The sequence below is a fragment of the Stenella coeruleoalba genome (genome assembly GCF_951394435.1).
Source record: "Stenella coeruleoalba genome assembly, chromosome: 4".
Lineage (NCBI taxonomy): Eukaryota > Metazoa > Chordata > Mammalia > Artiodactyla > Delphinidae > Stenella > Stenella coeruleoalba.
In genome coordinates, this window is record NC_137149.1 from 19,270,682 (window position 1) to 19,297,849 (window position 27,168).

The following is a 27,168-nucleotide window of genomic DNA, read 5'->3' on the forward strand; positions in this document are numbered from 1 at the left end:
CTTCCTCAACTTGATAAAGAATATCAACCAACAAAAACCTACAGTTAACATGATACTTAACAGTGAGAAACGAGAAGCTTTCCCACTAAGATCAGGTATGAAGCAAGATGTCCCCTCTCACCATTCTTTTCCAAATTCATACTAGAAGTTCTAGCTATTGCAATAAGACAAAAAAAGGAAATAAAATGTATACAGATTGGGAAGGAAGAAATAAGACTTTCTTTGTTTGCAGCTGACACAATCATCTATGTTGAAAATCGGAAAGAACTGATCAAGAATACTCTTAGAACTAATGACTACAGCAAGGTTGCAGGATACAATGTTAGTAATACACAAGAGTCAATCACTTTCCTATATACCACCAATGGACAAGTGGAATTTGAAATTAAAAACATAATATCGTACATTAGCACCACAGAAAATGAAATAGGTATAAATTTAACAAATTTTCTACAAGATCTACACGAGGAAAACTATAAAACTCTGATGAAAGATATCAAAGAGAACTAAATAACTAAAGAAACATTCCATGTTCATTAACAGGAAGACTGAATACTGTCAAGATGTTAATTCTTCCCAACTTGATTTATAGATTCAATGCAATCCCTACCGAAACCCCTGGATATTGGCAAACTGATTCTAAAGTTTATATGGAGAGGCAAAAGACCCACAATAGCCAAGACAACACTGAAGGAGAAAAGCAAAGTTGGAGGACTGACACTACCTGATTTCAAGACTTAAATGTAAAGCTACAGTAATCAACACACTGTGGTACTGGTGAAAGAAAACAAATAGGTCAGGCTTCCCTGGTGGCACAGTGGTTGAGAGTCCGCCTGCTGATGCAAGGGACACAGGTTCGTGCCCCGGTCCGGGAAGATCCCACATGCTGCGGAGTGGCTGGGCCCATGAGCCATGGCCGCTGAGCCTGCGCGTCCGGAGCCTGTGCTCCACAACAGGAGAGGCCACAACAGTGAAATGCCCGCGTACCACAAAAAAAACAGAAAAAAAAACCCAAAAAGAAAACAAATAGGTCAATGAACCAGAACGGAGAGCCCAGAAACAGATAAAATAATATAATTGTATATGCACCTTAGCTATGTATATGTATGTATAGACTTATGTATGTGCATTCAAAAGAATAAAAAACAAATTGATAGTAGTTATCAACAAAGAAGGAAGTAGAACTGGTGAGAAGAATAGACCGGGACTGCTTTTTCACATTACATAATTCTGTATTATTTGAAGTTTTTGAAGAATTATATACTTATTTGTGAGAATAAAAGTTTTAGTTAATCTACAAAGAAAGATTAGGCTGTGCTTAGGTAAACAGTGTTAATAATACTCTAATAAAAGTGGATGTTTAAATGTTGGAGATTAATAGAATTCAAGTCTGACAATCAACCTTTCAATTTTGGACTGGGTTCTTGTTCTTCCATTTTCTCGTGTTTTATCATCTTCTTTCTTGGGTAGAATTATTGTTGGCTCCAAACCAAACAATTCTTGAAGATGTCCATAAAGATCCGAACGATTATACACATGAAATTCAAAGTCATTGACTGTGATGTATAATCTAGTTTCTGCCTTTGGATCTAAAGACATCAATTACAAAAAAAAAAAGTTTTTAGTCAACTTTTTAAAAACTTTAGTCAAAGTTTTAAGTCAAATCTTTTCCACAGCTAAAGTAACTCAAATGATTTCTTTTAAAACAGAAGTCTATGATAAAAGGGAATAATATTTTAAAAGCAATAAAACATGGTCAAAAGAAAGAAAAAAGCTGATTTACTACAGTATTTCAATTTAGCACTCTAAAAACAATCTGAATTTCTACATTCTGGGTGTATAACAACAAAACTTAAAGACTGTATGCTAAGAGCAGCACAATGCCAATAACAGAGTAAAACTTTACCCCAATATAGCCATAAGTGTATACTAAAATATAAATAGTAAATTGTTCAAAGTATGATGCATTTAAACATCACACTATTATTTGAACTTGTGCATCATAGAAACCAGGACTTTTCATAAATACTAGTTTGTTTTTAAAAACTACGCAATGCTAAAACAAAGATTCTATAAACTGTAGACTCAAATAGTAATCTCAAATAAAAGACAATTATATTAAATATAAGTGACAATAGTAATAAATCCAAATATAGATACGGCACTTGTTCCTACTGAGAAAATAATCTAAGACAGTGCATCTCATGTCAACCAAAAAGGGTCAGAAGAAAGGTACCACAATCAGTGCTTTATTTTGTTATAAATGATACATGTGTTTTTTAAGACTTCTTTTTCAACCTTTATCTGTTTTTATCCCTGTCAAACAAATTCAATTGAAAGGCAATTAGAATTAGATATGACCAGTTAGAATAATTTAATTTTTTTAAATGGGTAAAGAGAATTACCAACTTTCATTTTAGTAGCTTAAGCTGTGGTTTAGTAAGGTACCAAATTTCACCAATATTAATTTCTTCTCAAATTATTAGCAAAACAGCATATGAGATGTCAAACACCCTAAATAAATGTAAATTTTAGTTTAAATTAACAAACGAAAAATACACTGCCACTCATATTTCAAAGATAAGCTGAGGAAAATGAATCAACACATTCATATTTTTATACAGTAATGCTTTTACTTTTACTCCAATCAAGGTTTTTTTCCCTCATTACTTCCTGAGACAAGAGAGGAAAAAAAGATAAACACAATCCTTCAAAAAACTAATGCTTAAGAGTTGTAACTTTTCTTATATTTTTTAGACAGCTCTTGACCTATGTTCTCTCTCCTATTTCTTCAGACTTATCAAATGGCTAAAAGCTAAGACGATCCCTAAGCTATTACATAAAGTGTGTTCCCCTTTTTCTTGCTGTAGGTCAAATTCTTAAAATTAAAATAAAAATAAGAAACACACTTTTTTAAAATACATATGAAGTATTCTAAGATTTAATAGTTATAAATATCATTATCATTTTTTTTTTTTTTTTTTTTTTTGCGGTATGCAGGCCTCTCACTGTTGTGGCCTCTCCCGTTGCGGAGCACAGGCTCCGGACGTGCAGGCTCAGCGGCCATGGCTCACGGGCCCAGCCACTCCGTGGCATGTGGGATCTTCCTGGACCGGGCACGAACCCGCGTCCCCTGCATTGGCAGGTGGACTCTCAACCACTGTGCCACCAGGGAAGCCCTCATTATCATTTTTAAATAAGTAAATCAAACTTTATCACTCATTAGGTTTTAAACCTTTCTACAGTAATCATTCATGACCTCTTCTCAAAATGTCAGGGTCAAATATCCAGCAGCCTACTCAAATATCTCCAATTTGATGTCTAACAGGCATCACGCACTTGACATACCCAACCAAACACTCGATTTTCCCACCCAAACCTACTCCACAATATTCCCTACCTTATCAACAGCAAGTCAATCTTTTCAATTGCTCAGGCCAAAAAATTTGACTGCTCTCTTTCTTTCTTGTCCCAGATATTATCAGCAAATCTTGTCAGCTTTTCTTTCAACATATATCCAGAAACCACTCCTCACCACTCTGGCCCAAGTCCCCATCAACCTGCACCTGTTTTAACACAATAGCCTAGTAACTACTCTCCCTGCTTCTGCCCTTATTTCCCTTATGCCTGTGCTTTACACAGTGGCCAGATCTTTCAAAAATCCTATCTAGGGCTTCCCTGGTGGCGAAGTGGTTGAGAGTCCGCCTGCTGATGCAGGGGACACAGGTTCGTGCCCTGGTCTGGGAGGATCCCACATGCCACAGAGCGGCTGGGCCCATGAGCCATGGCCGCTGAGCCTGCGCGTCTGGAGCCTGTACTCCACAACGGGAGAGGCCACAACAGTGAGAGGCCCGCGTACCGGAAAAAAAAAAAAAAAAAAAAAAAAACCCTAACTAAAATCATGTCACTCTCCTGTTTCCTAATTTTCTGATGGTCTCCTCTCTCATTGATACCAAGTTCCTTTAAAAGTGACTTATAAAATCTTATAGGATCTGCACTCTTCTCCCCTTCCAGTCCTCCCTCCAATAAACTGGCCTCCATTTTGGTTATAAACTAGAACCTGAACAACCAGGAAATGTCCTTCCCCCAGATAGTCACAATAACTCATTTCCTTAACTTGCTTCATGTTTCTGTTTAACCATCCCCTATCACTGAAGCCTCTCCCGACTTCCTTATGTACACAGCACCCTCCGTGCAAAACAGCACTCTCTTCTCTACTGACCCTACTCTGACTCTCCTCAATGCCATATTTTCCTCACTCACTCCTCGATGCTACATATATTTACTCGCTAATTATCTGAATCCTTCCCAAGCAAGGATTCAGAATGAAGCAAGCTCTTTAAGAGAAAAAACTTGTTTTATTCACTATCGTTTCTCTGGTGCCTAGAACAATTCTTAGTACATAGTAGGGCTCATTTGTATGAAAGAGGAACAGAGCATCTTACCACAAATCATGCTCCTAAGTAAAACAAAAATATCCTCAAACAAATAGATCTAAGACTTTTGGGAAACCCAACATGTGGAAGCATAATAAATGCAAAGTAGGTTATTTTTCTATTCCCACTTTGATCTATACAAGTAGGAATTAATCATTATGCAATTCTTCAAGGTCATAAAGCAACTCAATCAAAATTTACCTCAAAACTCATTTAAGGCATTTGTTTTCAAATTTACTTTTGGAACACTTGATCATAATCCCTGAATACAAATGCCTTGATCGTTAGGAATATACTATAAAGGCCAGTGGATGAGCTACAGAAGGAGCCATGGGGAAAATCAAGAGTCTGGACTAGCTCCTAACTGGATCAGCAGTGATGAATAAACAAATGATGACTGTATAAAAATGGAAACAGGATTATTCTCAATTTGATCTTCAACTTGCTGGACATGCACTTCTGATTCTCTTCTTTCAATATAACCGAAACGAAAGAATATGGCTACATTAACTTACTAAAGACAACAAGGTACAAAGATAAAGGTATTAATCTCTGAAAGTATTTTGAAAACACTGATAAACACTAAATACTTAATACTAAAACACTGCAAGATCCTCTCAACAATCCCTACCCATTTTCCCAACTGTTGTTTTTTTTTTGCATTATTTATTATTGATTGTCACCTCCCCCAACTAGAATGTAAACTCCATTAGAGATGATTTTTTCCTGTTGTGTTCACTCTTCTATCCCTGGTGCCTAAAACAGTGCCTGGTATGTAGAAGGGGCTCAATAAATATGTTAAATCCTTAAACAGAAATAATAGATGGCTTTTAAATTTTAAGTAAGATTGAACAAAATGCCCAGACCACTCTTTTCCTTCCAAAAATCACTTTAGAAAAATACTGAAGAAATAGTGAATCTATAAGCATTTTAAAAGCAGCTTTTGGTTTCATATTTTTAAATAGAGAAATTTAGCTGAGTTCACACTCAACTTCTTTGTTCTATTGCTTCTATTTGTTTCACCTGAATTACTAATATTCCAGCCAGCAAGCTATGTGATTAAACAGTAAATCAGATCTCCAAGCCTGGTTGATCTCCAAGCTTACATGGCCTTATTCTCTTCAGAGTCTTTGCCCAGGATCTTTTCTGTCAATAATACCAGCTTTCTGCCATCCCCAGGAAAATTCCATATGGCAATTCCCTCTCCATCTGTCAACCCCTATCCCAACAAACACAGATGCAAAAAGGTGGCCCAAGAGCACACCCATAGAGACAGAAACATAGGAAAAAGCACATACACAGAGGTGAGCACACATATACAGAGGGGGGCATGCACTCATTTAAGCACTCAAACACAGAACCACTCACAAAGACAAACACATACATACATATACTCTCACAGAGCCACACATGCAGATGCATGAATACAAGTACTACTGTACTAGCATATTCAGTACTCATAGCATCACCCTCACAGAGATAAGTATGTACATACAGAGCCCACATGCAGAGGTACCCCACACATAGACTGGGTTACCTTCCCAGGTCAACAGGGCACATCCTCATAAATAAACACCTGCCCTAACAGATAGATGAGCACTCTACCAAAAGACAGATAGGTTTCAAAGGCATGTATCTCTCATATATAGACATGTGAGTACATGCATGCATACCCACACACACACGTAACTAAGAAGGACCCTGTGAGAACTTCTCAGAATAGAGAGCCACCCATGTCCTCTGCCTGCCTTTTGTCTCTAGAAAAACTTTAGTCAAAGAATTAATTTAATCAAAGAAGTGGAAAATGCAGAAAGAAAGGGAAATAGTCAAGCAAGACAAAATAATACTTTAGCCATTAAACAAAGTCAAGGACCTTTAGTTCTTCCTCAAGGACTACGGATAATATTCTGAGCCATGTCCTTTGAGCTGTTTTGCAGATACTGAAACCCCCATCAGGTGGAAGAAATTATCTGTATGCTGCCCACAAGCACGCAGACCCCAGACTGATTAGAACCAGAAGGCTGATGATGCTGACTCCCCATTACCTCACCACCAACCAATCAGAAGAATGTCCACAAGCTAATGACAATTTGCTCCTTGAACACTATAAGATTCCTCACTACCCGTTCCAGGGTGGGACACACAGTCTTGAGGACATTAGCCCGTTGTGGCCCCCTTTACCTGGCAAAGTAATAAAGCTATTTCTTTCTACTTCACCCAAAACTCTGTCTCTGAGATTTAATCCAGCACCAGTGTACAGAGGCCTAATTTCAGCAATACACATATACAGCTTTTCTGGGGGGGAAAGAAGAAAGTTGGGGAATCCTACACTAGATTCTCCAGGAATTAGAAAAAGGCAGTAAATAAACAGTAGAAAGGATATAAGATTTGATTCCTGTAACATTATTTACCAATGCTGTGACCTAAGGCAAGTACCTTAACCATGCTGAGCCTCATTTTTCTCATCTATAAAATGAGAATACCTCTACCTACCTGTAGGATTGCTCTATACCATAAATACTAGTTAGTTCCCTTGACTCTGCAGGTCAAATCCTTACTAGTCATATAAATTATCTATTCACTTTTGATTTGTACTGAATTCTCTTCTTTTTAAATAATTATTCATTTCATAATATGACATAATGTTCATCATAATAACAAAAGCAGCTCACCTCTATCGAACAGTTGCTATGTTCCAGGAACTGTTCTAGGCACTTTACTCATATAATCTCATTTAATCCTCACAACAACCCTAGCAGTTAGAGCCCAAGATTATATAACTAGGAAGCAGACTAAAATCCAGGTCTCTAAATAGGTTCTTAACCACAAAATAAAATTACTTATCAATTATATTAATACATGTAATGACTATTTCAAAAGCAAAAAAGTTATTAATCCCTGAAAACAGAAATGTACAAAACGGGTCCAGTTATTTCTTTGCATTTTATAAAAAAAAAAAACTGATCAATAGTCAAAACTTAAATGTAGTATTTAATTGTTAAATTCTGGTAACACTAGATTTCTCACTGACATTTATCTCTCCTGGAAATTTTAAAAGCAGTTTTTAGATTTCATTCATTCTGATGATACTGGGAGTCAAATGGAAAACTTTATTTTATACATAATTTAAGAAAGGTATAATCAACTGGCTCTTTTAAATCTTCTCTCTACATGAACACTGCTCTACCCTTGAAGGCAGAAATCTTCTCTTTCTCATACTCCTTGTCATCTAACATTCACATAATGGGCTTCCCAAACTCATTTTTTAATAAAATACCCAATAGATAGAAGTATAGACATAAAAGGCTCTTAACAAGCAGTTAATTTATGGAGGAAAAAAGTAAATGAATGTTGTAGAACAGCTTAAGTCTCCTAAGCAAACAGCTAATTGAGACTTCTTGTTTTCCAAAGGGAAATCAGGAAAAAGGCACTTATTTAATTATATAATTGGGACACATGTTATTTGCAGTAAAAAATCTAAAGTGCAGAAGTGCTGACAAAGTCTTGTAATACTTAGAATCGATACTTAGCACAAAGACAAAATAGTCTGCTGACCTTTTAAGAATTGTTCAGGGATTTTTAGTTCCTTTATGTATTTAACAAACAAGATCTAGATGCTACAAATTTAAAAGTACTAGATTATATTAGGCTAAAACTTCTAAGCAACAAAATAACAGAAAGGGACATACTTTACCATCATCCTTTCGCTTCTCAACAGCCCAAGAATTCCTCTGGATAAGAAGGATGCATGCCTAGTTTGTCAGACTAGTATGAATTTAAACACTATGATATATCACCACATATTAAGAGGCAACTGGCCCTGCTATTTATTTTCCAAAAGAATCCCTTAAAATTAAATACCCTAAAAATAAAATTTTTGACTGATATCCTCATTAAGTGGCCTTTAGCCGACAACCATCTATAACAGATCACTAATTCGTGACCTAGGGCATATTTTACAACAAACTCTATGGTAAATGAATTAGATGTGTTCTGTTTTCTCTTTTTTAAAGGGTTAAACTGGACAAGTGACAACTTTAAATCTGCTCCTGGCTTAAATTATCCCAACCAAGCTCTATGGCATAGTAGTGTCAGCACTTAACACGCCTCTTTTCTCATAATAGAGCAGCTCTAAAACTTCCTAATGAAAATCTTGGTCCTACCCACCAATGGGGCCTATCTCCTTGGAAGGCTAGTGGCCATGTATCTTCTCAGGCACATGCCCCAGTTAGGCTTCTAAATTTTCCACCAAGAACTATCAATCATCTCTACTTCCTGCTTGGTTAACTGTCAAAGCACATGGATCTTCCCTTAATCAGCAAGAAGTAATATCCAGAATGTAAGGTCTTGCTACTGAATAGAGCTCACTATTTTAACCTATATTCCATAATATTGTCCAACTTTTTATCAAAAGCTTACTTTGCAGCCTATTCATTCCTCTACACTATATTCTACTGATAAATTCTGTCCCTTATAAATGCTAGACTAATAATGTAGTTAGACCAAACTGCTTATTCCTGCACTGTTATTTGGCATTGTGTCTTTACCTTTGAAGGGTGTAACTGTGAGCACATTGTTAAGAACGTCATCCTTTACGACAAAGAATATCTTTTAAAAGCATATGGAAGAGAAACTTCTTTGACCATTCACCAAAGCTGTGCTATTCATGAGCACATACATTTAAATTTTTTAAACTATGAGCAAATAATTAGAATTATAAAAGTGATAACTGATAAAGTCTACCAACTTTTAACATCACTGTAAAATGGAGGGGTGAGATCTTTTTTCTACTGCAAACCGCTGGCATAAAAAAAAATGAGAAAGAACAATTTGGAAAAAATAATTTAAATGTTATTCAATATTAAGAAAAACATAAAATATCCAAAAATTATGGTAATGTTTCTGTTCTACATTATGGACAATTACAGAGGGAGAGCAGAGACACAGATTTATGTTAACATTAAGAGTGACAAAAAGAATTCAAGACACAAAGAAATGACAGGGAGAGCCAGTCAAGGAAGGGCTAACATTTGAGCTATTATATTAGTCTTGGGTTATGCATCTCAAGTAGTGATTACATTTTGCTATATTCTTTGAAATGAGCTAAGTTCATATCACTCCCCTGCTCAAAAACCTTTCACGGCAGTGGCTGCCAGGTGTTCAATATCCTCCATAGCACAGCTTCCAAATTATCCCCTATTATTCCTTTACCTTATATTTACCACCAAATGGAGTTGTTAATTCCTAAACATCCGTTTTCCAACCTTATTGCCATTGGTCAAACCAGTTATTCCATCTGAGCTACCCTCCCACCCACTCCGCCTCTGCATGACACAGTCCTACTCACTGTCATCATCAAGCATGCTGCCTAAGAGATGGAACTTTCACAACAGCCCTCCATCTACCATTCTGCTTCTTGACCAATGGGCAGAACTTTCAACATCATCAAACCATGAACCAGCTGGGACCACACCAAGTGGTCCATACGAAAGTTGGTATGGACCAACTTTGAAGATGGTTCTCAGTATTTTTCCTTAACACACACTCATTGCTCCATTTTTTCTTTAATTACAATTGTTTGTATGCATGTATTCCCTCAAGTGGATGTGGATAGCACCTTTTTTTTTAATCCCCCACTCCAACTTAACACAATGATCAGTAAAGTGAATTCAAAATAAAAATCTGTTCAATTAGGTAAAGATTTTTATCAAAAGTTACCTCTTTCCTAAGAACTTGGGTCAGTTACTCTTGACCCTCATCCATGTGTTTTGGTGAATAGCAATCCACTTTAAGATATTACATTTCATGATAAAATGAATTATTTTCTTCAAAAAAAAAAAGACTATAAACAATTTAGGATGGTATTCCCTGTGTCAAAGAAAATTCTGAAATGGGCAATCGCAGTAGGCTTAGTTTAAGTCGTACAGTTGCCTCTGGATACTGCAAATGTCTTCATTCCTCCCCATAAGCTGTGATCAGTGTTTATCCATGAGAACCTCTAAGGAACCTTCTTAGGCCACATTTGACAAGGTTGTCTTATAAATATAAGAAGCACTAGACTGGAAGTTAGCAGACCTGGGCTTTTTTCCCAATTTTACCAGCTATAATCACAGTAGTTTCTGATTTTCCATCTGCCAAATGAGGGGTTTTGAGAACATTGTTTCCAAATTGGTAACAGATTTTGAGAAAAATTGGTTGTTTCCTAACTGTGTTCCTTGGAATCCTGGGGTAAAAAGCATGGGGTGGAGGTGCCCTAAGGCCGAATGGGCTTCCTCACCCCACCACCCCCTACAGCTTTATCTGTTCACATGAACATTTTAAAACACTAAAAAAAAAAAAAAATTGGGAATAAAATTCCTAATATAAATATACAAATAGTTTTTTTTTATCACAAACAAGCTATATAAATGAAGAGAATTTTTGTTTCAGCTCCATTGTAACCTTGTTAACAACAAAGCTTATGTTAACTAAACATGTAACGAGAAAAAAAAAAGATTAAGTCAAAACAGCAAGTCACCTAACAAACAGACTACAAGATTAAAAGAAGCATGATGTGCTGAGGAAAAATATTCTCCTAAAGTAATCTATCTCTAAGGGACAAATCAGATGGACTTTTCAAACTAAATCAGAGGCAGAAATACTGGGCCTGCACAAAGTTAAGTAAATGTGTTAGAAGCTGGGACTGAGCTCAAAAAAACTTGGCTCTCAGGAATGAGCTTTAACCATCTCTAAAGTGTAAGATATCTTTACTTAACTGCCACCTTTAAGACTTAAAAATTAAAAAAAAAAAAGGCAAGAAAATTCTCTCCACAACATTTAACATGGTTAACAGTGTAGCAAAGTGACTCAAAATTCTGAATTTATTCAGATTTCATAAAAAGTCAAAACTTAAAAGATTCCCAATGCACTAACATAACATCTAAAGAACACTTTTTTTTTCCTGTGAGAATGCTTCTAGTAAGTGCTAAGAAAAGAGGTAAAAAGGTTGGTTTAACAACTGATATTCTAAAATCACAGACTGAAGACTGGTAATAACATAGAGCCAGCCATTCTTAATCACAGATGAAAGATTGTAAAAATCCTATTCCAAAGTCCCACAGAATACTTTTATCATATGAAGTCACTCAGCCTCTGTTCAAAATTATCTAATGTACAACTCTAATTTTGAGAAAACTTTTTCCAGACATGAAATTTGCCATTATTTCTTCTAATCATTCTGATTTCATTACCTCTTCAGATGTCAAATTGTAACCAACTAATGCCAACCTTTTCAAGGTAGAGTACATTATTACGTATTATATAGGAGGGGCAAAAGATACGTGGGAGCAAGGAAATGACAGTTTAAAAAAAGACTAAACAATGGTGAAACAATAGCAAAATCTAAAAGTAATTTAGGATAGCTCAAAGTTTTGATAAGTTTTAAAACTTTTGGAACTTTAAATCTATTTTCCTATACAAACAAGTTATATACAATGGTAAGATTCCTAGGTGAGCTCACACACACACACACACACACACACACACACACACACACACACACACAAAACCCAACATTTAATTGCAAAATTCCAAAGTTATACAGAACCAACCACCATTTCAGAATCTCAGTGGGGTGCCAGAAACAGAGGTCTTCATCGCTAAGAAAAGGTGGAGGGGTTTCGTCCTCTTTTGACCTTACACTCCCAGGTCCCACTTAAAATCTCTGTAGTTATCAAAATATGGTCCAGGGACCTCTGGGGAGATACTGAAACCCTTTCCGGAGGACCACAAAGTCAGAATTATTTTGATAGTATTATACTAAGATGTTTGACTTTTTCTCATTCTCCCATGAGTGGACAGTGGAGTTTTTTAAAGGCTACATGAAGTATATGGTACAACAGACTGAAAATAAAAGCAGAGGTGAGAATTCAATTATCTTCCATTAGGATATTTCAAATATTTGCAAAATATAAAACAGTGTCACTCTTTTCACTAATTTTTTTGCTTTGGAAAAGTTATTCTTCATTAAATTTGTTATTTATTTTAATATGTAATGGATTTATGATAGGTATTTTTAATGAAATAAAAATGTTTCTATAATGATCAGGCTTAATTTTGAATGCAGTAAATATAAATAGATATAACTTACATGAATAAAAGCTCTTTGGAATCCTCAATAATTTAGAACAATGTAATAGGTTCCTGAGATCAAAAATGTTTGAGAATCAATATTCTAGAAAGTAAAGACAAGGTGTACTCTCCTTGAGGCCACTGGTGTGGTTAATGTAGAGAAGGAAGGGTACATTCACAGACAGGAACACCTACAGTTGTGAAATGAAGATTTGAGGACAATATTCTGAGAGAAAATTCTGATGATAAAAAGCAGAACCAGAAGAGAGTCAAAGTCTGCAATTCCTCTTTTCTGCTCATCCTTACCATAGTAGATAAATGAGAGTTAGTCACAATGTCACGTAAAAGTATAAATAAAGTCAAAGAAGCTGAAAAGTAAGAGAAGTGTCTTAGTAGAATGATTAAAGAGTGCTAGGAAGGCCACTCTAACCACAGTATGGGATTAAGTCCATAGATGTAATAGGAGGTAAGGGTGGAAATGTGGGTAAGGGTCATACTGAGAATAACCCTAAGTAAATAATAGGTTAAAGAAACTACATTTAACCATGCAAGAGGAAAGCTGCTGAAGGATTTCCAGCCAAGGGGTATTAAAATCAGTTCTGTAAACTCCAAAGCTTTTAAAAATATTTTTAACTATTACAAAATGTGAGACATTCCAACATCTACAAATGAAAATTCTGATTATATGATTGAAGATTTCAAACACATGAAAAAATGAAAGCTCACCATGTTGCTTCTGCTTTGGGTTATACATTTTCCACCACCGAAAAATTATAAATCCATCTTGAATTCTAAGCAAGATAAATTACAGAAATGAAAGCTTAAGTAACAATTTACTTAACTCATTTCTTAATTATTATAAAATGCAGGCAATTGATAATAAGGAAATACACAAAATTTTCAACAGGACACTAGCATACCAAGATGTTTCATAATCTTCCAGTTAAGAAAGGAAAAGAAGATTTGCAAAGCTCTTAAGATTCTTCTATTTAGGTAAACTGTAATACCACATTACATTTAACAGGAAAATAAAGTGTTAACAGAAAAAACTTTTTCTTTTATAAATTTAAATTTAAAATTTTTAAAATTTAAAAAAGGAGTTAAAATTATATAAACTAAAAGCCAAATCTTCAAAGGGGGATATTAGCACACTAAGGGAAAACTTTTAAAGATTTTCTTTCATTTCTACAATGATACAACACTTCATATCCCAGAAGCATGGAATTATAGCCTAACTTTTACTTTTTACTTTTAACTTGGAAATAATTTTAGACTCACAAAGAAGTTACCTCTCCGTTATAAGTGAGGTATGAGGGCTGCCAAACCCTAGCACCTCTCAACTAATTCCATATCTTCAAGTTTTATCTAAGTAACAAATTTTAAGCAAATCACAAAAATAAGAGTAAGCTTTTCTTTCAAGGCTTACAGAAGACGGAATATATCAGACATATGAACTATCATTTCTTATTATATTCAGATTTCATTTCCACCTTAAGGTAAAATTAGAAATGATAGTAAGCGCTAAAAAATTCTAAAAACTGACTATCTATACTAAGGAACTAATGGATGAGAGTTATCAACGTCTCTGATCCTTGCTTACATAACAAATGACCACAATGAATTCTACAACAAAAATGGTCAGGTAATCTAATGGCTCAATATTTAAAACTACAGATGATATAAGATTATTCATTTCCATAAGCTGCTATTCAGTACTATTTTGCCAGCTTAAACCTTAGCTAAATTAATCCACTGATAGAAACATTTAAAAAAATCAATTCACCAAGTATGAGTCACTGAAGAAAATGATTTTTGATTTATGATTTTATTTGAAAAGGCCAACATTTCTAATATAAAAAGCAAGTCATATTCAATACAGTATCATAATCAAAAAAATTTTTGAAATATTTCAAATTTGTTTAAGATGGGCCCACATTTATTTATTTATTTATTCTTACCTAATAGACATGTCTTCTGTAATGTAATAGATTTCACGAACCATGACTTTTCCAGAAAGAACAGAGAAAGAAAAGGAGCCTGTTGTAGGAAAAAAACAACAGCAATTAATGTAATTGTTTTGAAAGACAGTAGAGCCCTTAAAGCTTTAAATGCTCCTAGCATTCAATTTACTCAATAATTAAATGTTCTCTCCCTACTCCCTTTCTGATATCCTTAAAGCCTTACTAACCTTCTAACATTTTTCCCTCAAATATAACAAAAAGTGCCATACATATCATCACTATGAACTGAGCTACTAAATAACTATATGAGAACATTATTTTATTTTATTTTATTTTATTTTATTTTTTGAGAACACTAGTTTAAACAGCTACTTCCTATGGATAATTCCCTTAACTAGGCATAGACATTAAATAAACCCAAAGCAGTGCAGGGGGCAGACAGGAGAAACAAGAAGAACTAGAATCCTGAAGCCTGTGGAACAAAATCCACATTCACAGAAAGACAGACAAGATGAAAAGGCAGAGGGCTATATACCAGATGAAGGAACAAGATAAAACCCCAGAAAAACAACTAAATGAAGTGGAGATAGGCAACCTTCCAGAAAGAGAATTCAGAATAATGATAGTGAAGATGATCCAGGACCTCAGAAAAAGAATGGAGGCAAAGATCGAGAAGATGCAAGAAATGTTTAACAAAGACCTAGAATAATTAAAGAACAAACAAACAGAGATGAACAATACAATAACTGAAATGAAAACTACACTAGAAGGAATCAATAGCAGAATAACTGAGGCAGAAGAATGGATAAGTGACCTGGAAGACAGAATGCTGGCATTCACTGCTGCGGAACAGAATAAAGAAAAAGGAATGAAAAGAAATGAAGACAGCCTAAGAGACCTCTGGGACAACATTAAACGCAACAACATTCGCATTATAGGGGTCCCAGAAGGAGAAGAGAGAGAGAAAGGACCAGAGAAAATATTTGAAGATATTATAGTCAAAAACTTCCCTAACATGGGAAAGGATATAGCCACCGAAGTCCAGGAAGCGCAGCGAATCCCATACAGGATAAACCCAAGGAGAAAGACGTCGAGACACATAGTAATCAAATTGGCAAAAATTAAAGATAAAGAAAAATTATTAAAAGCAGGAAGGGAAAAATGACAAATAGCATACAAGGGAACTCCCATAAGGTTAACAGCTGATTTCTCAGCAGAAACTCTACAAGCCAGAAGGGAGTGGCGTGATATACTTAAAGTGATGAAAGGGAAGAAACTACACTACCCTACCGGCAAGATTACTTTACCTGACAAGGATCTCTTTCAGATTCGATGGAGAAATCAAAAGTTTTACAGACAAGCAAAAGCTAAGAGAATTCAGCACCACCAAACCAGCTCTACAACAAGTGCTAAAGGAACTTCTCTAAGTGGGAAACACAAGAGAAGAAAAGGACCTACAAAAACAAACCCAAAACAATTAAGAAAATGGTCATAGGAACCTACATATCGATAATTACCTTAAATGTTAAAGGATTAAATGCTCCAACCAAAAGACACAGGCTTGCTGAATGGATACAAAAACAAGACCCATATATATGCTGTCTACAAGAGACCCACTTCAGACCTAGGGACACATTCAGACTGAAAGTGAGGGGATGGAAAAAGATATTCCATGCAAATGGAAATCAAAAGAAAGCTGGAGTAGCTATACTCATATCAGATAAAATAGACTTTAAAATAAAGAATGTTACAAGAGACAAGGAAGGAAACTACATAATGATCAAGGGATCAATCCAAGAAGAAGATATAACAATTATAAATATATATGCACCCAACATATACATGCACCCAACATAAATATATATGCACCCAACATCAATCCAAGAAGAAGATATAACAATTATAAATATATATGCACCCAACATATATGCACCCAACATTATAAATATATATGCACCCAACAAAGGAGCACCTCAATACATAAGGCAACTGCTAAGAACTATAAAAGAGGAAATCGACAGTAACACAATAATAGTGGGGGACTTTAACACCTCACTTACACCAATGGACAGATCATCCAAAATGGAAATAAATAAGGGAACAGAAGCTTTAAATGACACAACAGACCAGATAGATTTAACTGATATTTATAGGACATTCCATCCGAAAACAGCAGATTACACTTTCTTCTCAAGTGCGCATGGAACATTCTCCAGGATAGATCACATCTTGGGTCACAAATCAAGCCTCAGTAAATTTCAGAAAAATGAAATCATATCAAGCATCTTGTCTGACCACGACGCTATGCGATTAGAAGTCAATTACAGGGAAAAAACATGTAAAAAACATGTACACATGGAGAGTAAACAATACATTACTAAATAACCAAGAGATCACTGAAGAAATCAAAGAGGAAATCAAAAAATACCTAGAGACAAATGACAATGAAAACATGACGATTCAAAACCTATGGGATGCAGCAAAAGCAGTTCTAAGAGGGAAGTTTATAGCTATACAAGCCTACCTCAAGAAACAAGAAAAATCTCAAGTAAACAATCAAAACTTACACCTAAAGGAACCAGAGAAAGAAGAACAAACAAAACCCAAAGTTAGCAGAAGGAATGAAATCATAAAGATCAGAGCAGAAATCAATGAAATAGAAACAAAGAAAACAATAGCAAAGATCAATAAAACTAAAAGTTGGTTCTTTGAGAAGATAAATAAAATTGATAAACCATTAGCCAGACTCATCATGAAAAAGAGGGAGAGGACTCAAATCAATAAAATTAGAAATGGAAAAGAAGTTAAAACAGACACTGCAGAAACACAAAGCATCCTAAGAGACTACTACAAGCAACTCTATGCCAATAAAATGGACAACCTGGAAGAAATGGACAAATTCTTAGGAAGGTATAACCTTCCAAAACTGAACCAGGAAGAAACAGAAAATATGAACAGACCAATCACAAATAATGAAATTGAAACTGTGATTAAAACTCTTCCAACAAACAAAAGTCCAGGACTTCACAGGTGAATTCTATCAAACATTTAGAGAAGAGCTATCACCCATCCTTCTCAAACGCTTCCAAAAATTGCAGAGGAAGGAACACTCCCAAATTCATTCTATGAGGCCACCATCACCCTGATACCAAAACCAGAAAAAGACACTAAAAAAAAAGAAAATTACAGACCAATATCACTGATGAATATAGATGCAAAAATCCTCAACGAAATACTAGCAAACAGAATCCAACAACACATTAAAAGAATCATACATCATGATCAAGTCAGATTTATCCCAGGGATGCAAGGATTCTTCAATATATGCAAATCAATCAATGTGATACACCATATTAACAAATTGAAGAATAAAAACCATATGATCATCTCAATAGATGCAGAAGATGCTTCTGACAAAATTCAACACCCATTTATGATAAAAACTCTCCAGAAAGTGGGCATAGAGGGAACCTACCTCAACATAATAATGGCCATATATGACAAACCCACAGCAAACATCATTCTCAGTGGTGAAAACTGAAAGCATTTCCTCTAACATCAGGAATGAGACAAGGATGTCCACTCTTGCCATTATTATTCAACATAGTTTTGGAAGTCCTAGCCATGGCAATCAGAGAAGAAAAAGAAATAAAAGGAATACAAACTGGAAAAGAAGAAGTTAAACTGTCACTGTTTGCAGATGACATGATATTATACATAGAGAATCCTAAAAATGCCACCAGAAAACTTCTTAGAGCTAATTGATGAATTTGGTAAAGTTGCAGGATGCAAAATTAATGCACAGAAATCTCTTGCATTCCTATACACTAATGATGAAAAATCTGAAAGAGAAATTATGGAAACACTCCCATTTACCATTGCAACCAAAAGAATAAAATACCTAGGAATAAACCTACCTAGGGAGACAAAAGACCTGTATGCAGAAAACTATAAGACACTGATAAAACAAATTAAAGATGATACCAACAGATGGAGAGATATACCATGTTCTTGGATTGGAAGAATCAATATTGTGAAAATGCCTATACTACCCAAAGCTATCTACAGATTCAATGCACTCCCTATCAAATTACCAATGGCATTTTTTATGGAACTAGAACAAATCATCTTAAAATTCGTATGGAGACACAAAAGACCCCGAATAGCCAAAGCAGTCTTGAGGGAACAAAACAGAGCTGGAGGAATCAGACCCCCTGATTTCAGACTATACTACAAAGCTACAGTAATCAAGAAAATATGGTAGTGTCACAAAAACAGAAACATAGATCAATGGAACAAGACAGAAAGCCCAGAGATAAACCCACGCACCTATGGTCAACTAATCTATGACAAAGGAGGCAAAGATATACAATGGAGAGAAGACAGTCTCTTCAATAAGTGGTGATGGGAAAACTGGACAGCTACATGTAAAAGAATGAAATTAGAACACTCCCTAACACCATACACAAAAATAAACTCAAAATGGATTCGAAACCTAGATGTAAGACCGGACACTATAAAACTCTTAGAGGAAAACATAGGAAGAACACTCTTTGACATAAGCCACAGCAAGATCTTTTTTGATCCACCTCCTAGAGTAATAGAAATAAAAACAAAAATAAACAAATGGGACCTAATCAAACTTCAAAACTTTTGCACAGCAAAGGGAACCATAAACAAGACCAAAAGACAACCCTCAGAATGGGAGAAAATATTTTTGCAAACGAATCAACGGACAAAGGATTAATCTCCAAAATATATAAACAGCTCATGCAGCTCAATATTAAAGAAACAAACAACCCAATCCAAAAATGGGCAGAAGACCTAAATAGACATTTCTCCAAAAAAGACATACAGATGGTCAAGAAGCACATGAGAAGCTGCTCAACATCACTGATTATGAGAGAAATGCAAATCAAAAGTACAATGAGGTACCACCTCACACCAGTTAGAATGGGCATCATCAGAAAATCTACAAACAACAAATGCTGGAGAGGGTGTGGAGAAAAGGGAACCCTCTTGCACTGTTGGTGGGAATGTAAATTGATACAGTCACTATGGAGAACAGTATGGAGGTTCCTTAAAAAACTAAATATAGAATTACCATATGATCCAGCAATCCCACTACTGGGCTCATACCCAGAGAAAACCATAATTCAAAAAGACACATGCACCCCAGTGTTCATTGCAGCACTATTTACCATGCCAGGTCATGCAAGCAACCTAAATGCCCATCGACAGATGAATGGATAAAGAAGTAGTGGTACATATATACAATGGAATATTACTCAGCCATAGAAAGGAATGAAATTGAGTCATTTGTTGAGACGTGGATGGATCTAGAGACTGTCATACAGAGAGAAGTAAGTCAGAAAGAGAAAAACAAATATCATATATTAACGCATGTATGTGGAACCTAGAAAAATGGTACAGATGAACCGGTTTGCAGGACAGAAGTTGAGACACAGATGTAGAGAACAAACGTATGGACACCAAGGGGCGAAAACCGCAGTGGGGTGGGGATAGTGGTGTGCTGAATTGGGTGATTGGGATTGATACATATACACTGATGTGTATAAAATTGATGACTAATAAGAACCTTCAGTATAAAAAACAAACAAACAAAAAACCCAAAGCAGTGACTAATTCACCATTCTTCTCCATTAATTTGGGTGACTCCAGGAACCAGTCATTGCCTCAAATTAATGAAAGAGTACTTACGTTTGAGAGAAGTTTTATTTATGACCACTAAGAGGTACTCAACTCTAAGGAAGATCAGAAACATTCTATTTGCTGACTCCTCACCCCTTTTTCCCAGTGGTTTAGGGCTTTCTAAGGCATATAACTTCCTAATACACCCTCCTTTCTATTTGCAAACTTCCCATTTATAAGTAGTCAAGCTAAAGTAATAAAGAAGGCTACAAAATGAAATACACAAGATGATTCCACTTACAGTTATAGATTTTTTAGGTATCAGTTTAAAAAAAAACAGTAAAACTTCATCAAGCATTAGAAATTTTCTTTGGATAGCAAGACCTCAAGAAACTTCTAGTTCCATATTTTATATGTCTAGATTTTTCAAATTATTTTAATGATTATCTCTTATGAGCCAAAAAAAAAAAAAAAAGGCTTAGAAACACTTTAAGAAATAAGAATGAGGTAAAGGACATAACCAAGTGGTAGTTCAACTCTACTTGAAGTATATGCTATATGAGAGAAATTCCAGTTAAATTAGTTTAACTTTCATAAAACAAAGGTAAATTCCTAAAGCTACTATCTGTTTATAAAATACATATTTACAATATACATCTCAAGATTACACAGAAGAAAAAAATTACTCAAAACTTACCAATATGGATATAGCCATGCTTGTATAATCTGTTAAGAACCAGTGTTAAAATAAGACCAACATTCCGAGAATTATAATATGTGAGATAAATAATCCATCCACAGGACAAAATGGTAGCTGTTGGGAGAAAAAAATGCAGAAAATAAAGGATCTCACTATATGTTTCCTTCAATCATCTTAGTATCTCAATAAAAATTTGTTAGTGAAAGATCATTTATCATGTTCAGAAACAAGAGGATTTATTTCCATATGGTAAAATGTCCTCTTACAATTTAATAACTTGAATTTTCAAAACCGGAAGTTGATTCTTTATCCAACTTTCTTCATTCCCTGTAAGTCATTAGCCAGAAAAACACAGATTTCAATCAGATGAAGTAAAGTAATGTTTCAAGTAAAACTGCTTCCCTTTTTTTCCTGTTTTCTTTTTCACTCCTTTTACTGCTTTAGTTATTAAACATACACAAAGATGTTCTGGGACGAAAAAGCCCATATTTCTGAATATTATGAAAAAGAAAACTACCTTTATTAGGCTAAAAGCTCACTTCTAATACAGTCCACTTAAAAATAAAGAAAACGTTTTTTTTACATCATAGAAAAGTCACTTTTTTTAAAAATAAATTTATTTATTTTATTTTTGGCTGTGTTAGATCTTTGTTGCTGCACACGGGCTTTCTCTAGTTGTGGCGAGCGGGGCTACTCTTCGTTGCGGGGTGCGGGCTTCTCATTGTGGTGGCTTCTCTTGTTGTGGAGCATGGGCTCCAGGCGCATGGGCTTCAGTAGTTGTGGCGCATGGGCTCAGTAGCTGTGGCTCACGGGATCTAGAGTGCAGGCTCAGTAGTTGTGGCACACGGGCTTAGCTGCTCCACGGCATGTGGGATCTTCCTGGATCAGGGCTCGAACCCGTGTCCCCTGCACTGGCAGGTGGATTCTTAACCACTGTACCACCAGGGAGCGAAGCCCGAAAAGTCACTTTTTAAAAAAATCAACAGTCTCTGCTTTTAAAGTACTATTGGAAAAAAGTGACAATTTTAACCTACTTCAAGATATATCTATATTAAATAGGCCACCAAATACTATTTTGCTGCAATTGACAAGACAATAACTTACTTTTAAAGAACACCAGTAAATATTACTACAGTAAACGATATTCTAAATTTGATCATGAGTTTTTCATGAAAAGTTTATGGTCACTTATAAAATTTATAGTATTCCCAAAAAACCTAGTTTGTAAACACACAAAACGTGAAACACAAGAAAGTATTTTTCAATAAATTTTCTTTTACTTATTCATTTAAATAGTATAACTATTTTCTAGATTAAGGCAGTAATATAAAGCAATTTAATATGTGTAACCTTTTAGCACCATCATATTAAGTTCGTAAAATTTTTTAAAAATTATTTAACATAGGGCTTCCCTGGTGGTACAGTGGTTGAGAGTCCACCTGCCGATGCAGGGGACACGGGTTCGTGCCCCGGTCCGGGAGGATCCCACATGCCACAGAGCAGCTGGGCCCATGAGCCATGGCCGCTGAGCCTGCGCGTCCGGAGCCTGTGCTCCACAACGGGAGAGGCCACAGCAGTGAGAGGCCCGCGTACCGCAAAACAACAAAAAAAAATTATTTAACATAGATAAAACAAAGCAGTCATTGGGAGTCAAAATACAACATTCCTCAAGGTAGCTTAGATTGATGGTAATAGCTCTGAGATAGCAAGTGCTATGATTTGCCCATAAAAATTATTTCTAGAACAATTCTTTTGAACACTTATTTTCATGGTATAACATTGTTTTAAGCTAAAGTCATTTTGCATTAATTTTTACTGTAAATCACCGTGTGAAGAGCAGGTAGTTACGGGCCCTTCAGAAAGGCAAAAGGTATTTGCTGAGGACTTCCCTGGTGGCGCAGCGGTTGAGAGTCCGCCTGCAGATGCAGGGGACATGGGTTTGTGCCCCGGTCCGGGAAGATCCCACATGCCGCGGAGCGGCTGGGCCCGTGAGCCATGGCCGCTGAGCCTGCGCGTCTGGAGCCTGTGCTCCGCAACGGGAGAGGCCACAACAGTGAGAGGCCCGCGTACCGTAAAAAAAAAAAAAAAAAAGGTATTTGCTGAGAAAGTACACTTCTTTCCCAGAGAGTAACCACCTGAGGATTATGGCCTTTTCACTGTACCATGTCCCCCCCATCCCCTTCAACAGTGTAAGGCCATTAGTAAAACAGAGGGATTAAACAATCCCTCAAGGTTTTTCTGGTCGTTGCTATTATTTCCACCTTAAAGAAAGGAGCTGTATACAATGTGAAAATGAGAAATTCAAGGTGACAGGAGAAGGGGCACCTAGGAAATAAGAAAGAATTCTGCCGGGACTTCCCTGGTGGTCCAGTGGGTAAGACTCCATGCTCCCAACACAGTGGGCCCAGGTTTGATCCCTGGTTGGGAACTAGATCCCGCATGCATGCTGCAACTAAGAGTCTGCAAGCTGCAACTAAAGATCCCGTATGCTGCAATGAAGATCCCGATTGCTGCAACTAAGACCCAGCACAGCCAAAATAAATAAATAAATGTTAAAAAGGAAAAAAGAAAGAATTCTGCCTTTAATTAAACTAAAAGGTAATTTTTAAATGCTGCTTTTATGAAGTTATATTTCATAGTATTGTTTTGCATTTCATTTTACTTTTTATTTTTCATTAATGATAATTTACAGTAGTTCATGTTTGTCAATTAGGAAAAAAAAACTTGAAGTTGAAATGGTAATCCAATCCTACAAATCATGAATCATTATAATTCCCTTTATATACACTTCACCTCTACCATAACCCTACCATGCATCCTGCAGTGTCATGAAAGAAGCGTACGCCTGCACTCAGAAAAAAACAGCTGTGTAACCTGTGTGAGTTAATTAATCCTTATGGGCCTCAATTCCCCAACATGTTAATAGGAAAATAACACCTACCCTCATAAGTCTGCTGTGAGCATTAAGTGAGACAACATATGCAAAATGCCTGTGGCATGTGGCACACAAAGGATGCTCAATAAATATTACCTCAATAAATATTACCATTACCCTCCCTTTCCTCTCTCACCCCATCTTACCCTTCCTACTTTCCTCTCTGTATCTTTCTAATTCCCATGCTAAAATTCAAGTCAAACACCATCCTTCCACAAAACATCCTGGGCAGTAACAGCCTACAGTAATCTCTCCCTTCCTTGGTATTTTATTTGTATTTCTTCTTATTTGTTCATACTCATTCATTCACTCAGATTTCTTCCCTCTCTCTGCAATTTAAGTATACACTGTCTTGTATTATTTGTGTACACCTAGAAAAGTTCGGCAATATAAGACAAAAAAACTTATTACTGGAAAAGCCCACTGTCAAGTGCATAAAGAGTGAGGAAAGAGATGAGAAGATTAATTAGGCAAAAACATATTTACCACAAGGATTTATCACTTTTATAATAAAACAAAAGTGTTTGCTTGTATGTTGGGATGGGGAATGGAAGAGCTGATCTGAAACAGGAAAGATAAGCTATGTCTTTCTTCTCATCCCACTTCTCCTAAGTCAGACAAGGAGGCAGTCTAAGGAAAACAGCCTTCCAGAGCAAATATTCATAGAAGCATAGATTAAAATCTTCTCCCCAAAAAATAAACAAATGGTACTGTAAGCATTCTAACTTCAGTCAACCACTGCTTAAAATCTGGCAGTTGTTAATCCATACACAGAGAACAATAAAGTACAAGAAAATATATTCTACTTACCAACAAGAAGCCAAACAACATTGGAATTGTGCTCTGTAAGAAAATCTTCTAATTGAGTGATACTAGGAACAATACTCTCATTCTTCCTTTGATCCATTACTTAAGTTTTTCCAGAATAGCACCTAAGGGCCTGAAAGAGTTCAAAGGTTAAATTTAGAACTTAACCTATATAAGGGGAAAATAAGGTGAATTTAATAAATGTGAAAGTTTATTAAATCATATTCTGCTTTCTTCAATAAGAAGAAATTTGTTATATTTGCAAAAATATAACAAACAACAAACATGTCCACATTTCTACATAAAATATAAAACAATGTATCGTATTTTTAATGTCCTGATTTCACCATTCTAAGTATGAATAGAGACTCAGGTTCATTTACTATACTCTGGCTCAAAATAAGAGGGACATAATTATTCTTAAATCTAATCTAAGATATTTATCTCAACAACAAAGGAGTAAGTATTAATCATCTACATTAGACAAATTCACCTAGACTTGTCCTAAAAACTGCTGCTTAATAATAATATATTTATATATTAAGTTGTATTAACACTTCTTAACCTCTATCAGCTGTGCATTCCCATTATTCCATGGAGAAACAATCTTCCTAGTTTAGATTCACTCTGGATAGTTTGGACAGTAAGCAGATCTCCTGCTACCGGATGCTCAGGATAAATTACATCATATGTCAAATTGTGATCAGACATGAAAAATGTATGTATGTGTGTGTGTGTGTGTGTATGTAAGTGTGTGTGTGTGTGCGCGTGTGTACGTACTGAGAATGAGCAAAAAGTGAGGAATGAAAGTTTTGATTTTATGATCTAAGAAACAAGAGAATTATCCCTCTGATAATACAGCATTAGCATGACTAACCCAACTCACCTATAACAAAATTATCTTGTGATAAATCAGAAAAAGGGGGGAAAGAAGCTAGACAAAGAAAGCTATGCAGTTAATAATCCCTTAAGACCAAACAGTATATGTGACTTTTATGAACAACTAGAAAAACAGATTTTAAAACAGGAAGAATATGTGAGGACAACTTTCTAGATGAAATTCAGTACAGTTAGCTTGTCAACTTGAAAGTGTTTTCTGTTTACTCGCCACAAATCTATCTTCATAGATCACAAAACAAGTTTAAAAACTGGGTGAAACAACATTGCAAGATACTATCTACAAGAGATTACAATATTTCATATTTCTACATTGTTGAAATCAGTATAATTTAGAGGCAAATTAAACATGCATTTTTAAAAAATGAAGAGCTCAGTAATAAAAGGTTTATTATTAAAAGTGATATGCAAACCTAAGGGCAAGATGGCTAGAGAAATTTTTTTAATGTTTTCATTTTTCAGTAAACCTTTTTTCCTATGTTTTAGAGAGTAAAAAATGTTCACATATTGAAAATACTGGTGGTGGCCAAAGGCGTGGGGTGGCGGAAATGACTGAAGATGTTCAAAGGGTACAAACTTCCAGTTATAAGATAAATAAGTTCTGGGAGTGTAATGAACAGCATGGTGACTATAGTTAACAATACTGTATTGCATATTTGAAAGTTGCTAAGAGATCTTAAAATTTCACATCACAAAAACGAACAACGTGTAACTATGCAAAGTGATGGATGTTATCTAAACTTACTGTGGCAATCATTTTGCAATATATACATATATCAAATCATTATGTTGTATACATTAAACTAATACAATGTTATATGTCAATTATGTTTCAATAAAACTGGGGAAAATGCTGTATTTTTCAAGGCTTTGAAAAATCTGTCAACTAGCAACTTAAAATTTGGAGGCTAACTTTTACAACATGAGCTTCCTTTCTTCCCTTTTCAGTTTTGTAGACTAGAAGAAGTAAAATTTTTAAAAGAGAGAAAACACTTTGAAAAGACCTATAATCTAAAACCAAATATTCACATATTATATAGTAGTTTACATATTATAAAATAACATCTATACCTATTTCATACTTATTTTTACCATTTTACAGTTGTATCACCAGCACACTACTGAGGATGAAAAGAGCATGTGGTGACTCCTAGGGGATGCTCCCTGAGGGATGTACCCTGGCATTCAGATCTCCACATAAAAGGGAAAGTGATCTATCTACCAAAAGGATCTACAGTCCTCATGCAAAATCACCTGGACCACCCACCACTGTAACAACCCACAGACAAAGAGAATGTAATTAGCAAGAGGGTATTCAAGTTACCAAGAGAGAAAAATGCAGTATCACACAGTTTTAACCAACATTTGTCCAATTACTAGCTAATGCAAAACCTTTAAGAGCAATCAACAGACAAAGCCTCAATAGTTAAAAGAACATATTTTGAGCAAATACAGAAGTAAAGGCTAAGACTTAACAAGGCCCCTAAAGTAAACAGTAGACATTCTGGCATAAAGTGAGTAAAAATAACACTGGACACAGAAAATCCAGACTGAACCGGGGCTATATGCCTTGCCACACTGTTTAAGTGGCACACCACCAACCCTTTAAGGAAGAGGAAGTGGAGACTGATATAAGAACCTACAGCAAAACCTTTTCATGGAGTAAATGAT

General features: G+C 35.5%; 1 protein-coding gene across 1 annotated transcript in view; it reads right to left on the reverse strand.

The window, feature by feature from the left end:
* Window positions 1-27,168, reverse strand: part of BLTP1 (bridge-like lipid transfer protein family member 1) — a 207,766-nt gene that overhangs the window by 167,014 nt on the left and 13,584 nt on the right. Inside the window, exons 3-7 of the mRNA XM_079919926.1 lie at window positions 24,604-24,733; window positions 20,856-20,972; window positions 14,504-14,582; window positions 13,272-13,336; window positions 1,403-1,589 (exon numbers count right to left, since the gene is read on the reverse strand). Coding sequence (XP_079776052.1) covers window positions 1,403-1,589; window positions 13,272-13,336; window positions 14,504-14,582; window positions 20,856-20,972; window positions 24,604-24,700 — 545 coding nt within the window. The 5' untranslated portion in view covers window positions 24,701-24,733. The remainder of the gene's footprint in view (window positions 1-1,402; window positions 1,590-13,271; window positions 13,337-14,503; window positions 14,583-20,855; window positions 20,973-24,603; window positions 24,734-27,168) is intronic.